The following is a 21343-nucleotide window of genomic DNA, read 5'->3' as shown; positions in this document are numbered from 1 at the left end:
AAATATATGTTCAGCAGATGAACTATATCTGAAAGTCTGCAAAGATCTGACAAAGGACCCGAGAGATGCATTTAGTCTTTAGCTGCTATCAACTGTTCACAGAAGCCTCATCGAAAGTGGTCTTAGTGGAAGGATGGCTGTCAAAAAGCCATTCTACAGAAACAGGGACAAAAGACTGAGGGACGGATATCCAAACTATCGGGATCAGTGTTGGTTGAAAGCGCAACATTGTCATGTTTGAAGCTGCCACATGGGGGAGCACTTGCACTGCATAAGAATGCCAAGGGTTACCTGCAGCGTTAAAATTCACATCGTCGCTTGGATATTTAATGTTATTCATGACATCCGGTCCAATCTACCTGTCTACGGCCTTCCACATACTCAACTGAGTCATGGCTAAGCCAGAAAATAATACATTCTTGGCAGCGGTGGGATTCGAACCCACGCCATCGAAATGACTGGAGCCTAAATCCAGCGCCTTAGACCACTCGGCCACGCTACCACACCTTTGGGCCGTGGATACCTAGATTTAAATAACACATCGTAAGGTCGTGTAACCTGGGATTCGATGCGTTCGCGTCGTTTCGTCACGTCTTTCAGAAACGTCTACCTTTATATGCCGCAGAGAAAAATAAGGTGACAAAATAAAGGAAAATACTTAAACCCACGACACACTGAAGCCCTCTGGGGGCTCTGATATGCAGCACAGGTCATTTTGCTTTCATGATTTATGTTCAGTTCATCACTGCAAATGATCACAGTGGTCTGATGGAAATTAAAGTGATAAGAATCATATGATAGGGAAGTTGCAGTCAACAGATCACACAGACAACTTTGATGGACAATGTTTACCACTGTATTGCTCATTAATTTACAGACCCCTGGGCCCACATGTTTGATGGGCTCCAGCCTCTGATATTGAACAGAAAATGCAGCAGCCAGAGATATTTCATTAGTTTGCCATATGAATGATACTGAGCTATCTACACCTGTAGTCCTTCTCATATCTTTAGGGGGTTCTTGGCATCTGCCTGATGAGCTCCTATTCTTCTACATATCATCTCATAAATATCATCTACCAAACACACTTGGATGGGATGGGTCCCCATGTGACACTGACTCCCTACCCATTCAATATCTGTCTTATCCTATTCCAGATGAAGGAATAGTGTGAGGAGAGACCCAGATCCAGAGACTAATTACTGCCCCGATGGCTCTTTGGTAGCTCATGGTGGTCCATAAACCTTAACAATGCACTTTATGTTGCTTTCATCTGTCTGTATTTTATACACTGTTGGATGTTTCAATATTAAATTTGTCTTAATCTACTTTATCTTAATCGACCAGGTAACTGCAGCTGCCAGCTGCAACTCCTTTCTTTTTTATTTTTAATATGGAAGTTTTCAAGTAAAGTGTGAATGTTATATGCATTCAATCAAATCAATTATATCATTTGGTGCAGATCAAATGAACTTTTGTTGCTCAAAACAACACTGGATTATGTTCTTGTGAAACTGGCTGACCACCCCCAAAATGATGGAAACTACTTTGCTAATGGTGTCAATACAGTAAAAGGTCATTGTTCAAACAGTGTAAATCATTTCAGGAAAAAAAGATGATGCTTCCTCCACACACAGAGTTCATTGTTACCTACAGCAAGCCAGCCATTTCTCTCTGTACCATTTCATTTTCACTTGGTCTAGTTTTTCCACACAGCCGTCTGCTGCCTGCTTATCTGATGGCTTTGTGAGGTTACCACGTGCATGTCTTGCTAAGACCTGTCCCTTAGGGCGAGCATGGTATGCAAACCTCTTGTTTGGAGGTTTAATGGATTGGGAACTAGTGGCAAGTAGGGTAATTATGAAGCGAGACAAAAGGTTGTTTAATTGTTTGCTGTGCCAGCGTACACAAGGTCTCAGTGACCTTTAAGAATGAGGGCAACTCTGAGCTTTGCAGAAAATATGCTTCACTACTGTTGTGTGTGTTGATTAGATTTTCTCTCCCACAAAAACAGCAGCATTAGAGATAACTGAGTTTATTTTTACATTTGCTTTTATAGCAGTGTTCACTTTATTAGGTAACAGAAGTTTAAGAGAGGCAAGAAATAAGAGTCCATATGGTACATACTCCTAAGATTGTTTTTCATCTGCTGATAGCTCACAATTGTGCACTGAAATGAAGAACAGGTTGAAACATATCTGCTCAAAAGCTATGCAGTGATGCCATCTCTCAGATGTATGAAAAAAAAAAAAGCATGCTGCAAAACAGTCTGCACCTTTTTAAAAAAAAGAAAGAAAAAAAATACCGTATATATATATATAATTATTTTTTTCTGTGCACCTCCAAACAGGAGGTTTGCATACCATGCTCGCCCTAAGGGACAGGTCTTAGCAAGACATACACGTGGTAACCTCACAAAGCCATCAGATAAGCAGGCAGCAGACGTCTGTGTGGAAAAACTAGACCAAGTGAAAATGAAATGGTACAGAGAGAAATGGCTGGATTGCTGTAGGTAACAATGAACTGTGTGTGGAGGAAGCATCATCTTTTTTTCCTGAAATGATTTACACTGTTTGAACAATGACCTTTTACTGTATTGACACCATTAGAAAAGTAGTTTATCCACACACACACACACACACACACACACACACACACACTTTTTCCTGATCAACACAACTTTTCTTTCATATCATAGTAAAAACATCCACATAGGAAGAAATGGTCCAAAGGGAGAAAAAAAAAAAAAAAAAAAAAAAAAAAAAAAAAGACAAAAACAAAAGACAACATTGATTTTTTTTTAATGCTTTGTTTAATTTTGTGTTTCCACCACAGAAGAAGCACCGCATTGTACATTAAGTTTCACTTTGATTAAATTTTCTCAGAAAAATAAAGAAACAAAATAATAAATAAACATTTAATCATCTCTAATCTTTTGTTATTAAATAAATAAAACTGAACTCAGTCATGAAAAGTGCAGAGCCTTTCTGTGTCTTTCTGGTGTTAACACACTCGTTTTCCAGTGTCCACTTACTGTACGTTTTGCTCTTAGTGTGCCACCGAACCACCACTGGTGAGCCAACTAATGCCAACTTACAAAAACCTACTTACACTAACAATTCAACTCCTTAGACTTCCAATATTACAACATTCCAACTTCTCAGTTTACACAACTCTGACTCAACCGCCATCTTATCAAACACTGTAACACAGCGTAACACCCTTACATGTGCCTCTCTCTTCCAAACACCAAAGGGCCCAGTGGTCACGGGGCAGCCATTACAAAAAACAAAAACAAATAACTGAATACTATTGCAGGCGGACGTAATACTTTTGGATTTTGAAGTCAGTCTGCATGTGAAAATGTGCTTTTTGTTCATTGATCCAACTATAAATATTTCTCACAACAAATTTAATACATCTAGCTACTTTTTGCCACTTAATTTTTGATAAGGACGCAACAGGCATGTCTAAGACTTTGAGGGCCTGAAAGCATTTACAGCACCTGCACCCTCTGAACAGTGTAACAGAGAGCAAGTCATATTGAGATGAATAACATTCAGTTGGAGGATTCATCGTCCCTGACCGGTTGTTCGTTTCCGCTGAGGTCCTCTTTGGTCTTTTGGATGCAGGTGAAGATCTCCTTGAAGAGAGTCTTGTACTCCGGCTGCTGGCCGTCTTCAAGAAGCACGGACAGATCAGACAGAGCTGCAGAGCTGGACAGGCGGCGGCGGGAGCGGCCGCTGGCAAAGGGACTGCTGGATGTTTGGACGGCTTTGTGGCTGAGCTCGTCTGAGGCTTGCTGGCATCGCTGTAACAGCTCATCGTATTTCACCTGGAAAACAAACACATTTTAGGGAAATCTTTCTTCAGTTTTCAAACAGAACAAAAAACAAAAAAAAACAAAACAAAAACAAAAACTTTTACATCAAACATTCTGACATAGAAGATATTTTTTTAGGAATGCTCTGTTCCACAGATACACCACCTGCAGTGCGCTGTACTGTGCATCCACCTCATTGAGCAGAGAGATGCCCCTCTTTTTCACAGCCTCGGCTCGACGTATACATAGCTGCTCGTGACTACGGAGAATTTCATCTGGGTTTGTTGCCTTCAACACGCTGTCACTGTTGCACCTCTGTCGGCCGTATCTGCTCTGCTCCTCGACAGTTTCAGTCTTCTCCTCTGGCTTGCTTTGCTCTGGGCAGGGCTTGTCCTCCGAGGCAAAGAATATGGTGTCAGGCACCAGCAACTCGTCAGGTTTCCTGACAAGGGTGAGAGTGAAGGGGAACACGCGCATTTAAAAAAATATATATATAAAATAATAAAATTACACACTTTGGCTGAATGTCAACAGCAATATCAGAAATAGAGCTAAAATAATTTCACAGTTTGAATCTTCTCCATGCATGACATCATCATCAACCTTTTGGTGCAGTCGGCGCGCCACAGAAGCTGCAGCTGTTCTACTTCGGCCTCCAGCTCCTTTTGTCTGGCCTGGTAGCCCGACAGCTGGACCAGCCGCTGTTCCAGGGTGCTGTTTTCCCTTGCTGTCAACTCCATCTCCCGCTCTGCAGCCTCCCTGCGGCTCCGCTCAGCAGCTATCTGGCTTTGAAGCGTCTGGATGGAGCGCTGGAGAGCAGCGTTCTCCTCCTCTGGGTCTGGTTGCTTTTTTCGGTCTTGAAACGAGCCATAAGGTGACCAGAGTCCATCCACAAGGTGATTGCCATTGGCTAGATACCTTAGGCAGTGATTAAAGAGCTTATTAGAGCATCACTTTGAGAGAACAAATAACAAAAGCGATACTGAGGTGAGTTGTTGAGGATATCCTGAAGTGATAAGTGCTGCCAGCGTTACTGAAATATTCTTTGAACTGGATCTAACATGGTTGGACTCAGACACTAACAAACTCTCTTACAATGTGAGAATGAAATGAAACTGTTTATCATGGTGAAAGTGATTTTTCATTCTTCTTAAAAGGTCCAATTTGATAGTGTAGGAAATTATAAAATATTTAAAAGACAATAATTAAAAACTTCATAATGCAAACTAGATATTGTCATATTAATTTAACTAAACATTAGGACAGGTCTGAGTCGTTTTTGCTTCTAAGGTTTTTAATTTAACATCCTTTTACAACAAAGACATTTTATGACCTTACATCTCTCAACAAAATTTAATACCCAAAGACTAAGAATCTGCAGAACTCCCGTTACTATTTTGAGTTTTTCAATAAAACTGTGTCCTCAAAATCTAGTTCAGAGAAGCTCTGAGTTGAATTACTACCATACACTTCGAGCACTTAGGCTTTATTAGCAGCAGAGAGTAAATTTCCCTGTCCTCTTGGCAGAGGTTACTTGGTCTCTAAGCAGTCTGAGAAGAATCTTTATTGTAATTTTTAATGCATTAATATTACATAATTCTTTTCAATGCCATTTAAAGTCCACTACACCTAAACCATTAAATACATTTCTAGACACATCGTTCAGGATTTTTAAAGGCGACAGTTCTACAAAATACACCAAATAAGTGATATGAGATGCAGCAGCCGCATTAGTAAACAGTGACAATGGGGGAGGATTAGCTTCCCTCCCTCATGGATTATGTCTAAAGTAAGCTCTCTGGGTGACCTGAAGATGTCAAGTCAGCATACGTGACATGAGACAGCAGCGTACTGAAGGTACCACAGCATGAGAAAACGGACCCCAGCTCTCAGTGTTGAGATGCTTTCAGCTTCCCTTTTCTTCTTTGCTTTCATGTCAAGGAAGAAAGACGCTGAATCATATTTTCTTTGGTGTTGCCAGATAATTTGAGGCCATGTTTCATTTGTCATTGATCAAGAGTACCGAGACAACTCACTGTCTTTAATCCACAATGCTAGGTACAGTTTACCACACCATTTCCTCTGTGAAAACAGTTCCTCTAAAGATGAGCTATTAGCATTGTGTTGCTAAATGTGGATGATGAAAATAGTACCTGTCATGGTGCAAGTCATACAGCTCTTTAAGACAGGACACGCTCTGTGCTCCAAGGCTGCGCCTCTGCTCTGCCAGCTCTCTCTTATTTCGCTCTGCTTCTGCAGTCTTTAGTTCCCCGACTTGGGCCTGCAGGTCCTCCATGAGGGTCTGAAGTGCTTCGATAGTCTCAGTTAAACTGAAGGAAAACCAAAAAAAAAAAAACCAAACACCCGACAACATGTTAATGTGGTATATTTTTTTATTGGAAGCTGACTGGGTGGATAATTATTTAAAACACGATTTGAAAGGGTAATTCACAAATAACTGGTAGACTGACCTTTGGATCTTGTGTTGGGCCATGCGGTTGTCCTGCACCAGCCTCTGATTGCCTTGCTCCAGATCCCTGGCGGCCGTGTCTAGCTGCTCATACACTTTGGCATGCTGGTCATTCATCTGACGCAGCAGCTCCACCTGCTTGGTTAAGTACTGGTATAGAAGAGAGGGAAAAAAACAATAATAATAATTTCAAGTTGGAGTAGCACCACTCCTTAAATTTTTCCATGTCGCAACTTAAAATCAAGGGAGAATTTAATGTTCCAAGTTCCTACTCATACCACTCAACGAGTTACTTTACATTCTACTAGGAAAATGGGAAATACAGCAAACTAAGACAGTTAAGACCTGTTGCCACTGATTTCCCATTCAGGGGTCCGTTCTTCGTACCTCGCTAAGTAAGTTAGCTGGATTTGATTGTTGACGATTTCGCGTGATCTTGGATCGTTCGGTTCTCCGAAGCTCATCCGGGACTTGCTGTCATAGCAACAGATCCGTAAGCTTAAACCTGCTTGGGAGCAGGCTTATTTTATGTAAACAGGATTAGATCGCGGCCACTCAGGTATGTCCGCTTCATTTATACGAAAGCAACAGCGATATTTTTCCACTGTTTTTCCATAAATAAATATTATCAATGTAACTAAAGATAATGCAGTATTTGATTCTTTTATTGATTTCATACAGATACATACAGGTCATTTCCTAAAAAAAAAAAAAAAGGGGAAATGTACTATTAATCATTCTATTTCGTGTATTTGATTATTCCAGATGTAATTCATATTTTAGAGTAGTAATAGTAAATTACTTCGTGTAATCAAGATGAGAGACCACGGCTATAAAAGCGAAGGTGGATTTGGGAAGTCTGTCGCAGCCATGTCCTGTCCGTTTGTACGCGAGCAACCCATTGCGGAAGGTGCAAGATTGATAAGGAGAGTTTTCAGAATTCAGTGTATATTGCGGGATAGACAGGATCCTTTAGCTCAGCGCGACAGTGTGCTCATAGAGAGATATCGATTTTCCCGTGAGGGTATTATTTACTTAACCAACTAGTTGACGAGGGGGTGCAGAACCACCACCTGTCTTTCTTTGCTCTGCCCTTTTCTTGGTTGCTGTTATAAACAAACAAACAGATTATTTCAGGGTCTCTTTTCAAGAGACTAAAAGCAATATAAGTGATAAATATTACCATTCTGTAAAATATTCTTATATTTCACTTTTACTTGTTCCCATGTTGTAGTGGGTCCTGTTGTGGCTCTAATGTGAAAGAGGATATAATGTAATATAATATAATAAATTTACCCTACCGCCTACTGGTGTTGGCCAGAGGGGCCGGTGGCGCGATATGGCAGCCTCGCTTCTGTCAGTCTGCCCCAGGGCAGCTGTGGCTACAACCGTAGCTTGCCTCCACCAGTGTGTGAATGTGAGAGTGAATGAATAGTGTCATTGTAAAGCGCTTTGGGTGCCTTGAAAAGCGCTATATGAATCCAATCCATTATTATTATTGTTGTTATTAAATTACTTGTGAGTTTAATTTGTCAGCAACTTTCTGCCAGCCCTCTCTCCTTGCTTTTGCAGCCTTTGCAGTGTTCCCTTGCGTTTTAATTAAACTCTGAAACTCCTAAAATCCCTCAATCAAGAGTTCTTGCTCTGCTGCCGAAAAATACTGAGCGCGCTCCTTCGACATTTTCGCCGACCAATCAAAGGGTTGCCGATCAATGTTTCTACTATCGATGCGTAGCCCCTTTTAAGCCACCCAGTGATCTCACATTACTTCATCCAGCTGTACTAATCGTCAACAACAGGTGTGTTCGGAGAACCGGAATAGCGAGCTTAAAGTTGGCGCGATGATTTGATCTTGGATGTGTCATTTGATCTTGGATGTAGTAAGCGAGGTACGAAGAACGGACCCCTGTTCTTCCTGTTTCTCTTCTGTATGAACGGCCTTTAGACAGCCACCTTTCCACTGAGACAATTTATAATAGAGCTTTATTAAACAGCACATGGATCAACTGAAGGGTCAGATGCATCTCTCGAGGTCTGTGTGAGGTTCTTGCTCCCCCCCCCCTCTCATTTCTTAAGATTTTCAGATTCTTTCAGATCATGTTTATCTGCTGTTAGTGCTTCTTTTAAGGCTGCCACTTCTTCCTTTGTTAAGTTTCCTCAATTTTTTAAGGACATATTGCACACCATGCTGAGATGTGCCATGTTTTTGGCTAACAGTACTAACAATAGCCTTTTCCCACATAGGATACCAAAACAGCAACACCAAACTTTCCTGAGAATAAATGTGCTTAAAAAGTACATTAAAAATTCATTATTTCTTATATTTACTTCATACTAAAAGATAACCTTTTATTTTAAAAGCTGGATGGGTACAACTGATCACGAATGAACTTCAGACACAGAGTTCTCAGTACTGTAGTGTTAATGACAACACAGGCCTGTAACCTGTATTTGTCTGCTGACCAGCTTCATCAGTTGGTCAACCGATGACATCAGCATCAGCGCTTGGCTTTTCAAAATGCTACACTGGACTCGTGATAGTTTTCTTTGGCAAGCATTTCTCCAGACCTTTTGTAGTTTCGTGAAACAAAAGCACACCTCTGAGACTGGAAAGGCGGGTAGCCAGTACAATGTGGGTCAAAGAGATGTATTGGGATTACCAAAACAACCTCTGTAAATCCTTACACCGTAGACGTAAACAAATTAAGGCTCTTATGTGTGCTGACCTTCGAAGTGCTGTGTCCTCCAACTCAGATCATCAGCAGTTTACGCATGCGCTGTCTTAGAACTAAAATATGAGTCTCTCTGCTATTGGATGTTTATTATTTTTAGAATACAAAAACAAAATTTTATTGACTCTAACACAAAATCAAAACCAGGAACAGTGTCCAAGTAAAACAGTGGTATTCTGTTACTGGAAAACCAGTGAAAGTCTTCAAATAATTAGGTAGACAAATGTTCTGCTCCTTGCCAAAGGCTTATTAGATCAGACTGGGTGGGATTAGCTTTTACTCCAACCTATTTTCAGCTGTGCCAATTTCACAATGACTTTCCATTCGGACAGCTTTTCACATGTCTCAGCATGGACTTTTCTCAATGAGTGACCTCTAATCATGGACTCATTCACCTAAAAATCAACCAGAAACTGCATACACTGACAGACGAAATTCTGGAGCACATATTGAGCCTCAAAAACTCAGATTAGTTCCTTCCTAAAATTTATCACCTCGATTTCCTGCAGCTGCTCCTGGTTGGTGGAGTACATCTGCTGCAGGGCCTGCTCCAAGTCATGGTTTCTGTCGAGGAGGGTTTTCCCCAGCTCTGCTGCCAAATGAAGATCTGTACAAAAAAAAAAAAAAAAAAAAAGGAGTCAAGTAAAACATGCAAACACAAGTTTCGGGATGGACTCAGTGCCCGAATACAGACAGCTGAAAGAATTAGGCAAGTGTGTAAACGTAGCCTCGCGCCAGTGCCACTCACAACAACAACTCATTGTCCCACACCGAGGAATCTAAGGCATGTCTTGTGACCCCTTTCCCCTACTAAATTCTCATGAGTACTGGATCTTGGCCAGCCATGTGAAGCTGGTCTTTTGTGGGACTACTAAGTGCAGGAAATAAAAATGCAATTAAACCAAGCCAAGATAAACTTTAAATGTCACTAACAGAGATGGCAAAATTAACACATTTTTCATTCAAGAAGAAGGACGGGAAATTGTGTTTGAAAAGGGTCTGGCAGAAGCTGAAGTACTGATGCAACCTCTTTACTTAAGTAAAAGCAAAAAAGCACAGAGGCTGAAGTGTACTAAAAGTATAAATTTAAAAAGTGGCTACTCAAAGGAAATTTATACTTTCCATTTTTGTGCAAAGCTCATGTACTTTTCACACGTTTTTGTGTTCACTGCACACGTTTTACATACATACTTTTATTTCTACATCTTCTAGGTTAAGCGTGTGCAATCAGAACTAACAGTGCGTACACCAGCAGGATTATAAAGTAGCATTTTGTGGGGAACAAATGTAAAATAAACAAGTGAACTACCTAATAATCTTAAATCCTACTCTGAAGCCCATAAAGTTGGTGGAGGAGATGAAGCGGCATACATTTCTTCCTAAATCTCCTCGTGTAAATGCTAAGCATTTTTGTTGTTATCCATGCCCACTGAGGAATGCTACAGGAAGTCATTCTTCCCGCCTGCTGCCAGTGAAGGCTGCAAATTTTTCCTACAAGTTCATCTATTCAATCATGATAGTAAATGATTAACAATTCTCAGTTAGTAGTTGTTGTTTTTTTTAGCCCTGGGATAGACTGGAGACCTGTCCAGGGTGTGCCTCTGCCCTGTGCAACCCCTGAAATTGAACAAGCATAAGAGACTGGACAGATGGATGGATGTGATAAAATATACTTGTAAGATGGGCAGCATGATTTTCCTCATCCCAAAAGGAAAATATACTTTATTTTAGGATATAAAATACAAATAAACTTTAATTGGTTGGTCAGTCATCTATTTTCAACTATCTGGCCATTTCACATCACTAAATTATAACCTAACTCTGGTTGCATTCATATAACAATACACTGTAAACAACACATTCACAAATCAGCCACACCACACACATAATTATGTTCAGTGTCACATCTTCCTCTTCCTTACTCCTTCTTATTGGTTAGATGATCTGTGTGGCTCGCTTAGAAGCACAGACAAGGGTCATGTTAGTCTGAAAACAATAAACACAGGGGGACCGGTGACAGCCTCAGGAAATCCTGGCTGTGTAGGAGACCTCATGTGGATTGCATGACTATTGTGGGTCTGTGCCACAAGGACTTCAACTTCAATTTAATCTGTGAGCTCTTATTTAGGGGCTTTTCTCACTGTTTTTCCTAAGGCTCTTACAACTAACATTAGTGATAAAAAAAAAACACTTCAGCTAATAGTAAAATTATTTCAAGTATATTTTTGAACTAAACCTAAAACTAGAAATAAAATGTACATAAAATGCCTTTAGTGTTAGTGTTGGTCAATTTGAAGTGATCAACAAGCATGAGGAGGCCCTGATGCAGAAGTTTATTGAGACATCCTCATGGCTGTGAGTCAGTTTTACAATGAGTTGTGTTTACATTACTAATACCTATTCTGGATGTGTTAAATATTACCTCTACAAACTAATTTAACACTTAACCTAGCATAAAAATAGCATAACTAAATAAAAACTCAACTTTAATAAGCAAACTCACTCTGGAGACTAACTGAAACTTAACCTAAAAAAATAGCTACAATAGGCAGACAGTAGCAGCAACGCTCATTAATTTACTCATTTAAAATAAAACATAAAACTGGAGTAACACAACCTGCCCACACAGACACAGTCAGTCAGAGTTAGGGTGCGACCTCAGGGCTGAGCGGCTCTTACCGTGTTCGAGCTCTTGCTGGTTGTACCAAGACTCTCCATTCTTCTCAAATTCTTCCTCCAAAATCATGTCGGTTAGCATTTTCAAACCGAGGGGTGACCCAAAACTCCACCCGACAGAAGCCCCACACACTTGAGTTCAACGGCTAGAAGCTGACCGCAGTCCACCGCCTCGAGTGGTCAAACGTAACTCACATCCTCCCCGGTGTGTGAGAGGCTTTAAAGTCTGTTGTCTACAGCAACGTGGCAAATCACCCCAGCATCCGGCAGGAGGCAGAAAGAGCATATACGAAATTTAATCGATTAATTAAAAAACGCACTGAACACATTTTACTTGTTTTTTATCCTTATGCACAGTTAAATAAAGTTACAATAAGGAATGACAGTTAAATATTTTAAAATCAGGTTTCACTGCCGTAACGTCCCACGTTGCCTGACGGAGATTTGTATTGACGAATTACGAAGCAGTAAATACAAGGAAGGAACTTTTTATGCCCAATCAGATCGTGTTTCTTATCCTGAAGTCCCGCCCGTTGGTGACTGTCAAAACAGCTTCGTTGGGGTAGATTTTATGTTTTTTACAATGCTTGGGTAAATATTTAGCAAGTGTTACTTCCTAACAAGTGTACATTCATGGGAATTAGTGAACAGGAACAATATCCGTCTCATTACCAGACTCTTTTTTTTTTTGCCCTGTGGAATTTTGCTATTCTTACAGCAGTATCATTAGCAATGCTAAACAGCAGTAGCGTTGTAAAACCGGTGCTGAAGGTGACAACAACTCCTCCTCGCTCCTTGCTCGTTTAGAGACACATTTAACTTGGTTAAGCTCTCGTGGCCGTGAAGGTGAAACCTGTCTCGAGCGTTTCCAGACCGGAACAATGAATGTCTTCCGACACCTGATAAACTTTGGGGTGAACCCTGCAGCGCTGGCTTATGCCATGACCACTCTGGGGTCTAGCATGATAAACAATATGTTCAGCTTCTACTATGTGAAACTCTTCCTGAATAGGTACAAGATATCCGAAGGAGCGTTTCACCAATCACAAGTGAGTATGTTGACCTGTCCTTCTTGACCAATACTCTGTGAGTTGCACAGTTGTAGAGTACAATTTAAAGAGCCGGTTGCTTAAAATAAAAAACAACTGGCTTCTGAATTCTTCAAAGCATCAAAAAGAAAAGATTACCCATAAGAATTTCTATGGGTTTCTATGGAATTTCTATCTTCATAAAATCACTTCAGTATCTGTGAAATTCTCAGCCAGTTGCAGTCAAGAGGGCTAATATAAGCCGATGTTGATGTCGATGTCTAACATGCATGCCCAGGAATGACTTCTTTTAGTAACCTAACGATTACTGATTATGATTGAATAGTAATTGTAGTTTCTCTCTACCACTATAAAAAGGATTTGCTTGATGGCACTCAGTGGAATAACAAATACCCAGAACAATGGGAAAGTCCAGAGAGCTCAGTGAATATTTAAGCAGGAAAACTGCTGATTTACACAGGATGGGAAGGTCTCTTGGAAACATTTCTAAACAAATGCAAATTCCAAGATCATCAGTTTAAACAAGTTATTCAAATGCAATTTGCAGAGGTCTAGAAGAACACCCCAACTGTCACTCTCAGATGATAGGAAATGGGTTATGATGTTCAGGAAAAACTCGAAAACCACCAAAGCTGAAGTGAGTGAAGCCAAGTGAAGTGAGTTTTACATCGCCATGGACTGCGAGTGTGTCAACCGAGATAGAAAGCCCCTGCTCCAAAGTCTGCATCTTCAAGTTACACTGAAATCTGCAGCTGCTCACATGGACAAGCCAAAAAAAGATTTAATCCTAACCTGGTCAAACAAGGAAAAAAATTGAGTTATTTGGACACAGTGGCAAGGACATTTTGAGAAGTAAAGTTGAGGCTTTCAATCTTAAGAATGCTCCATCAGCTTTGGACATGGTGGTGGTAGCATTATGCTGTGAGGCAGTTTTGCACCCAGTGGTACTGATATATTGCACAAAATGGGTGGAATAATGAAAAAGGAGGACTACCAGGAGTCACAAAGACAAGGGTCAGCTTGGTAAAGACTTTGATATGGACCAAGGGATAGATGTGGAAAATTCAAAGGACAGCATAGGTTTTGGGCTTAACTCTCTTTTCATAAGTTTTACAGCTTTTCCTGATGATAAAAACCTCCAACATTGTCATTCATAATACAAGTTCATAAGTGATTAACCAATGGATAAACAATTAAATGGCAGTAAAGTTCCTGTGTTATTTATTTATTTTAAAGTTTATTTTTTTAAAAAATTTCTGACAGATTTCCTTGTTGTTTTTTTTATTAACACTTTTACATGCTTCCTATCCACAGGTGGTGTACATGGTGTGGAATGCAGTTAATGACCCTCTCTTTGGTTACCTGCAAGATAACTCCAGGGTACCCTGCTGCTCTCAGCGACGTCTCTCCATCCTGTACGGCGCTCCCCTCTACTCGCTAGCTTTTCTTTTAGCCTGGTTCCCGTGGCGTTCCTACGCCCCTGGCGACTGGTTGAGTGGTTTACACTTGACAGTAGCGCTGTGTGCTTTCGATGGCATGCTAACTTTTGTGCTGTTGGCACAATGTGCCTTGTTTGCAGAGATTTCCAGCCATCATCAGAACAGACTTAGACTCATAAAGTACAACCAGGTAGGCCCTTCATCCTGACATCTATTCTCTCTATGTACCTAAGCACGTCATTCTTTTCATATCCCTTCCTATTTATTTCCCAGGTGGCTTCTCTCATTGGCTCATCCAGTGTCCTCTTCTGTGGTGTGGTTTCCAACAACATGGAAGACTTCTTGGCCTTTCAGGCATTCGCTGTGCTGATTGCTATCCTGAGCTGTGGCTGCATGCTCTACACAGGCCTCCACAGCGAGAGCCGCTTTGACAATAAAGCATCTCAATCAGATGCTCTCACGTCTGTTAATCAGACTTCGCATCCATTGGCATGCTCTTTCTCCACGTTGAAAACATTGACATGGCAAATCCTGACCAACAGGGACTTTCAGCTATTTGTACTAATGAACTTCTTCCAGGTGTTCATGCTGGCCTTCTTTAATAATTTTACCATGATATTTACTGAGCACCTGATTCCTCCAGATGTGCTTCCATCATTGGCAAAGAGCATCATGTATGGAGCAGGATTCATCTGTCCACAGGTATCGTCCCACAGTGTTAGTGTTTTAGTTTTTTCCCCCATAAAGATTAGAATAAATGCTTTAAAATACCACACTGATTGCTTTAGTCCATTAAAGTCACATGTCCTGAACAGTGAGGTACAAAGATCATTTTCAGTTGATATTTACTGCTGACTGCACTGATAAAGGAATTGGTAAACTCCACATATGATTCTCATGCTTTGGAAAATTTGAAATCCGTTCTCAGGCGGTACCAGTTTTCAGTTCTCAATTTGGAACAAGGTTGAAATATGGGGAATATAGACAATGTTAAATGGACAGTTTTTGTAGTATTTTGGGCAGAAATATTTGCAATAACTACTTAAAACCATTTATTTATATCCGTTCATAAATAGAGCTATTCGGCTGCCCACTCTCCACCTTGCTCAAATGTCAGAGGTCTAAATAAACACCTGAAAGCACCGAGAAGAAAAGGGTTTTAAAATACTTGCAGCTTTTTAATCATCTGCTTTGCCTAACCCAATGTGTTGTTCCTGACTGTCCTCGTTTTAGCTTTTAGTACTGAGCTCTCAGAGTCTGCTGCATAGGCTTGGCTACTACAGGATCATCCTCTTCATCTTCTATGTGGAGGCTGGAATGGCAGCTGTCATGCTAGCAATTGGTCCTCAGCACTACTATTTCATGGCATTTTTCCTCACCATTAACATGTAAGAAGTTACTGCTGGGCTTGTTTGTCTTGATATGTAAAAATAATTTTTTTTTTTTACTATACTGCATTGATTTTATTTCTTTTCGGTTTCTATGTTTTATACAGGGTTATAATTCAGGCCTCCTTCAGTCTTTTTGGGTTGCCTTTGGCTGACATTATTGACACTGACCTGCAGAAATACAAGCGCAGGTAAGAAACACATTCGACAGTTTGGACACCACTGTCCTTTATGTCATACCGACAAAGCCAAAATTTTAATCAGGCGAGACATTTACCCTGTGCACTATTTCTGTCAGTTATATGTAACAAAGAACAGCTGAGTTTGATGGGAATATTATTAGTATTTATTTAGTATTTATTCAGAGATGGACCAAACTGGTGGGCCTGCAGACTAACACTGCCATCCCCTTGACTTGTGTCACTATCATGACTATAAATATGAACGTCAGCACAAATGACTAATTCAGTCATTCCTCAGATTCAAATATAAACCACTTCATTAACTCTGGCTGCTACAGCATTGTTTTAAAACCTCGTGATTTTACTACATAAACTAGGAAAATATGCAACATTATTTCATTTAAGCACTCACAAATCTGTGTACTAACATGCAATGAAACAAGTTTATGATTTAATGTGTGATGATGCGTTTTCTTCTCTTCCTCACCTCCTGTAGTTCCCCTCTCTCTTCCATGGTGTTTGGAACAAATGCACTGTTCACAAAGCCAGCTCAGTCTCTGGCTCCTATGATAGTGTTAAATATCCTGAACCAGTTTGGGTATGAACAGCTGAAGGATGTCACAAAGGATTCAGATCCGAGGTACAGAGAGTTTCTTGCTACTTGTTGACTTAATGGACGCAAATGTTTTTGAAGCTGGTTTTAAGATTATACCCATAAATCTATGACATGTGTCCTAACCTGAGGAAAAAATAAGAGGGCCTTAGTTGCTGCAGCTGCTGATACCTATGTTTAATGTAGTACGTTTTACAAAGCGTTCAGTTACTATTCAGCTTTAAGCCTGGGGCCGTTTATCCCATTATAGTATAAATATATAGTAATATAGTATTTTTCTATTGAATGTAGATAATCCATCCTGTATAAAACAATAGCACCATGTAACAACAATCTAACTTTGACCAATAAACTGTGATGACTAAACTGTAAAGTAGTAAAATAAACCACCAAAAATCCACCACTGTGATCTCTTATAATTTCAGATAATCTAGATAGAGGCACATTTAATTTGAAGAAGAACAACATTTTTTTCTATGGTTGCTATTTAGTTTTATTATGCAGAAAATCGACTTTATAGTCAACTGAATAAACACCAGTTTCAAGAGACAGCATCTCTGATTTGGCCTTTTTTATTTCTAAAGTCGCTGTTTATATAATTTTCTAAAATCTGAACCACTGAAACATTTGTTTTCCATCTACAATGTTTTTTTTCTTGGGCTCTCCTACAGTTGCTTTGTATGGGTCACAGTTTCAATTAATTGTTATATATCTTATCGCAGGCCCTCACTTGATCCACTGCCTGGAAATAAAAATAAGAGTCCCTTTAGACCACCTTTCTTCTAAGTGGCAACCCTCGTAAACATAACATTTAACCAGTGGGTGGTTAAATTGAGCTCATAGCCATGAGCACGATTGGCCATATTAGGGATAGTGTTTCTCATTGACATCGTTCAGAGCCAAGACCTTGTCATAAACTGTTTAGAGGAATCTGAAGAGTGCTTTTGGCTCGCAGCGATTCCTTGCACATAAACTGACTCTTGAAATATCTCAAATCTATTTGGTTTTGTACGTCCACTGATTCCTCTTTACGCCATTTATAATCTTGTTTTTCATAGTGACATTAAAAACGAGTCACAGTCAACATGCACCGGCATGCTTTTGCAGTTTCCGTAATTAGCATTGCGACAGTCAGGATGATTCAGCTGTAAATAAATGTAACTACACCAACACTTTGTTTGTCCTTGTTTTTAGTGCCTTGGAGAGCCTCCACAGAGCCATGTTCTACTTGGTTTGCTTGGTGCCCATGTGTGTCGCTGCTCTGCAAGTCCTGGCTTGGAGGCCGTTTTCCATTCGCAACAGTCACACAGTTGACACAAAGTATATTGATGGCTAATATCAGTATTCTCGGTATTCAAAGAACCTGGCTTAATTGCCTGTAGTTGGGATCTGTAAATGAGTAATTTAAAATGAATATTTTTGTATATTTAAATGAGTGAATATATTGAAATTTTAACAGGGAACAACTGTAAATCATCAAGTACCTTAAAATCAAACAAATCAAGGGGCTTTAAATATTTGAAGTGGAAAGAAGTAAATGTTTTAAATGGCAATTTTCATCTGGGTGCAAATATATCTAGATTTTATCCCACTTACTTTGATTTAAAAGTGGTATTTTACTTCCCATTCTTAAACATTTACTGGTTGTTGGGTTGGGCGGGGCACAAATTCAGCATTATAATAGTTTGTTAGTTTATAATTAGTTTGTGAGATATATTTTTATGACAAAATCCCACCAACTGTTCAGCTACACTTATCAGCATCCTGCATTATATAAGTTGGATGTTCGGAAGGCCAAAAGGTTCTGAGTAAACAATGAACTTAACTAAAGGAACTTTACTCATGCAAACATTGAAGTTGGATGTTAGATCGCTGCTTTAGCAATGAGAACAAATAGTCGAGACATTCTGGATCCTCAAAGAGTCAACTGAAACACAAACTCAAGCATCTACTTGAAGAGAAGTATTTAGTTAACAGCTTCACATCTCTGGAACAAAAAACTTGTCGTGTGGTTATTTCTTGAAGACTATCATTTAAGTGTCGACTTTGATTTTTTTGATCATTTTGTGCACAAAAAATATTTTGTTTCATTTTTTTGTCTGTTCATGATGCTTTTATATATCATCTATATAATAGAGAGGGAGAGAAAGGTAAAAACACTCCATTTAGCTTTTCACAGATGCAGACGCATAAAGTGGCCACATAACATCAGAAATTATTGTCACTTAAACTCAGGTCTCACAAGCTCTGGCATCAACAGTGATGATTGATGAAAGGTATTCATCAAGAACAAATAATTACATTTTGTCTGTTAATGAAATGCCTTATTTTACCCGATGAAAAAGACAGTTAGTGTTACAAACCTGATGGTTAATAACCTCCATGCAGATTTACAAAAAAAAAAAAAACATAATGTAAAATGTATTGAGATTTAGGGGATGGGATATGCTTCACAGCTGGCTCAGAATGCTAAACACTGCCTTAATGTGAATTTCTAATAAGTTTACTGTGATTTCTCTAAAGAGAAACAACGTCCTCTCTTTTCCTATGATAACATAAGCTGTATTTGACATACAGACATGTGCTGTATTTTGTTCTATGTTTTGGTATCAGATTCTATGAATGTGTTGTTTCTAATTAAAAATGGTAAAAAATCTATCCGTGATACATTTATGTTTTTGATTAGATTTTAAGAATGTTTTAAAGAAATTCTTGGTCAATAATGTAACAAACATTAAGCGCTATCAAAAAAGTGCCATGACTCCTTTAATGAGAAATGGCTTTATCATTTCATGTCAGTTCACTGCCAGTAATCGTTGTGATTAATGATTCGTGCAATAAAAGGTGTAACATTTTGCTTTTTGTAGAAGTGAAATTCAGATGTAATTCCTCTAATGTGGATCGTCTAATTATCCCCCTTTTGTGTTGCAGAAAGTCCTGAAAATAAAATCCTTGGAAAAAGTTGTTATGAGCAACAAGGAAGCTGTGGAAGCGCGGTGGAGACCAACACAACTTCAAATGCTTTGTGAGAGGCGGGTTGTGTAAGAGCCTTAACGTTTAGAGAGGAAATAGTCGCCTGGTCCACGCTGGTTTTGTAGTTTTTATGTCTCATTTCATGAGAAAAGATAAGAAGCACAAATGACTTGCATCCTTTGCAGACTTGCTTGTTTCCTCAGACTCAACAGCATCATCCAGCTGGTGTTTAATGGCTTTACAATTTCCTTTCCGTCAAGATGATGGAGGTCTGAATTCATCAATTCCTTGAATGAAGCTTAGACATTTTGATAGATGTCATCAGAAGAATGCTGCAGGTCGTTCCTCGAGGCCTGAAACAATATTAAAACTTGGTCAAAAACAGTTAAGTTGAATTTTCTACAGACATCCTGTGGCAGAAGTTACACAATCTGTCTGTTTGACTAAATCTAACCTCAACATGCTGCAACAACAACATTTACCTCAACTTCACAAGAGCTTCTACTTGCTGTTTGATTGTTTCTCTTCTTGTGCATTTCTTTCAGCACGTCCTGGAACTGTACTTTTTTATTTGCGTTTTTCTATAAGGGAAAAGATGAGTAAAAATGTATTATAAAGCCCTTTTTTTGGAGGGGGGAGTTAGGATTTTTTTCTGCCTTTGTATTTACAGAGGGTTTAGTTCGTTCCTGTTCCTCTTTTTTTTTTTTTTTTTTTTTGCATCTGTGGGCTTTTCCCTATTTAGAAAACAATGGATTCATCAAACATAAGTTAAAACAGAAGAGAGAGACCTTGTCGTTTTTGGATGTCTTTCTGCAGATGTTCATATTGCAGCCATACTAGAACAGAAAGAGAAAGGTTAATTTCACGTGAGCACAAACTGACTTTCAGTCCGGCTTGCACAATAGATCACATTAAAATAAATGTGTCTGTGATTCACCTTCTTTAGAATGATGAGCGTCACTATAGCCAAGCTGTAGACGGCCAAGAGGACAAATGATACCGACACGATTTTTCCCATCACTATTTTAGCATTTTCTAAAAAAAAAAAGAAAGAAAGTGAAGGCGTCATCTTCATTTTAATGACTGTAAAATGAGTTTTCTCTCTAAACAGTCCTTACCTCTCACTACAAGAGTTGCTCCCTCCCCTACAAACGGTGTGCAGCACCCATTCTGAGTTGCTGCGGCACAGAAGTACATCCCACTGTCACTCGCTTTAAGTGAATTAATTTGAAAAGACGCTTCTCCTTGGTACGTTTTATTCATATGAAGCGGTAGAGAGACATTCTCTTTGAACCAGTAAAATTCTACTGAACACTTGGAAATGACTCTACAATTGAAAACAGCTTCTTCCCCTATGTTCTTCCAGATTATGTTGTTTGACTGTGATATGTTGACATGACATGTATCCTCACCAGCTGCAATAAACAGGCAAAAGAGAATCAATATGAATCACACCCAGCCTTTTACATATATTTCCTAGAGGAATTATTTACAGACGGCAAAGATATGAACATGATCTTACCTGTGACCAACAGGTGGGCGAGCAGGAGAGACAGCCAAAACAACCGGTCCATGTCTGCGGCTTGAAAGACACTGAATGATCTCATGATTCCTTGTATCAGCCGTTTTTTTTTTTAAATGGCTGACAATATGGGAAGTGGTTGACTGAACTTCCTCAAGTCTACTAGTTCCTTCTTATTTTCCTGTATTGTGCAGCTCTACAGTACAATTAATGGATTTGTATATATTCAAAGCGTTTATTGTGTTTATGGTAACATGATATTATGAACTACTGTACTACTAGTATTTACTGTTTAAAGTGTAAGTACATTTAACTCTTGATTTCACGCTCTTAAATGAAGGACTGCAAGGTTTGGTGTCACTGGCGATGGGAAATCACAAATAGCCCCGTTACCCCTTATTACCCAACATGGGCAACATTTTTGCGTGTAGACACAAATGTCAACTCATGCTGTGCACACGTGATGGCGCAATCTA

At 39.5% G+C, this 21343-nt stretch overlaps 3 protein-coding genes and 1 non-coding gene across 5 annotated transcripts; 1 reads left to right on the top strand and 3 right to left on the bottom strand.

The window, feature by feature from the left end:
- Positions 1 to 420: 420 nt before the first annotated feature.
- Positions 421 to 502, bottom strand: trnal-uag (transfer RNA leucine (anticodon UAG)). The gene has a single exon. It is a non-coding gene; the product is annotated as a tRNA-Leu (tRNA).
- A 2285-nt stretch (positions 503 to 2787) lies between these two features.
- Positions 2788 to 12132, bottom strand: cdr2a (cerebellar degeneration-related protein 2a). Its single transcript, XM_084926017.1, has 7 exons — positions 11705 to 12132; positions 9520 to 9632; positions 6295 to 6443; positions 5977 to 6153; positions 4427 to 4741; positions 3989 to 4265; positions 2788 to 3835 (listed from the first exon to the last, which is right to left on the bottom strand). The coding sequence occupies exons 1-7, from the start codon at positions 11781 to 11783 to the stop codon at positions 3560 to 3562; spliced, it is 1386 nt and encodes a 461-aa protein (XP_084782143.1). The 5' UTR covers positions 11784 to 12132; the 3' UTR covers positions 2788 to 3559.
- A 91-nt stretch (positions 12133 to 12223) lies between these two features.
- mfsd13al (major facilitator superfamily domain containing 13a-like) lies at positions 12224 to 20788 on the top strand. 2 transcript variants are annotated; one of them, XM_084926016.1, is made up of 8 exons: positions 12224 to 12750; positions 14065 to 14379; positions 14463 to 14891; positions 15423 to 15577; positions 15685 to 15768; positions 16256 to 16399; positions 17567 to 17692; positions 19304 to 20788. In XM_084926016.1, exons 1-8 carry the CDS (start codon positions 12583 to 12585, stop codon positions 19311 to 19313), a joined length of 1431 nt encoding a protein of 476 aa, XP_084782142.1. In that variant the 5' UTR covers positions 12224 to 12582; the 3' UTR covers positions 19314 to 20788. The 2 variants fall into 2 exon arrangements, with proteins under 2 accessions (XP_084782142.1, XP_084782141.1); XM_084926015.1 differs by having other exon boundaries at positions 17567 to 20788.
- On the bottom strand, positions 19585 to 20952 carry LOC146388608 (uncharacterized). The gene is made up of 6 exons (XM_084926018.1): positions 20868 to 20952; positions 20464 to 20760; positions 20283 to 20380; positions 20134 to 20181; positions 19828 to 19926; positions 19585 to 19698 (listed from the first exon to the last, which is right to left on the bottom strand). Exons 1-6 carry the CDS (start codon positions 20950 to 20952, stop codon positions 19645 to 19647), a joined length of 681 nt encoding a protein of 226 aa, XP_084782144.1. The 3' UTR covers positions 19585 to 19644.
- Between the last annotated feature and the right edge of the window lie 391 nt (positions 20953 to 21343).

Source organism: Perissodus microlepis, chromosome 4 (genome assembly GCF_051167445.1).
Source record: "Perissodus microlepis isolate ML-2025 ecotype Zambia chromosome 4, ASM5116744v1, whole genome shotgun sequence".
NCBI classification, from domain to species: Eukaryota; Metazoa; Chordata; class Actinopteri; order Cichliformes; family Cichlidae; genus Perissodus; species Perissodus microlepis.
This window is presented reverse-complemented; position numbering and strand designations above follow the sequence as displayed.

Bases quoted from the DNA above. Each gene is read 5' to 3' on its own strand.
- mfsd13al (XM_084926015.1), top strand. From the start codon at position 12,583: ATGAATGTCTTCCGACACCTGATAAACTTTGGGGTGAACCCTGCAGCG. The intron at 12,751-14,064 runs GTGAGTATGTTG...TCCTATCCACAG, and splicing joins GAGCGTTTCACCAATCACAA to GTGGTGTACATGGTGTGGAA. The intron at 16,400-17,566 runs GTACAGAGAGTT...CCTTGTTTTTAG, and splicing joins ACAAAGGATTCAGATCCGAG to TGCCTTGGAGAGCCTCCACA.
- cdr2a (XM_084926017.1), bottom strand. From the start codon at position 11,783: ATGCTAACCGACATGATTTTGGAGGAAGAATTTGAGAAGAATGGAGAG. The intron at 9,633-11,704 runs GTAAGAGCCGCT...TTTTTTGTACAG, and splicing joins CCAGCAAGAGCTCGAACACG to ATCTTCATTTGGCAGCAGAG. The intron at 4,742-5,976 runs GTACTATTTTCA...TCACTGCCTAAG, and splicing joins TATGACTTGCACCATGACAG to GTATCTAGCCAATGGCAATC.
- LOC146388608 (XM_084926018.1), bottom strand. From the start codon at position 20,952: ATGAGATCATTCAGTGTCTTTCAAGCCGCAGACATGGACCGGTTGTTT. The intron at 20,761-20,867 runs GTAAGATCATGT...TGTTTATTGCAG, and splicing joins CGCCCACCTGTTGGTCACAG to CTGGTGAGGATACATGTCAT. The intron at 19,699-19,827 runs GTAAATGTTGTT...ATATTGTTTCAG, and splicing joins GAAGCTCTTGTGAAGTTGAG to GCCTCGAGGAACGACCTGCA.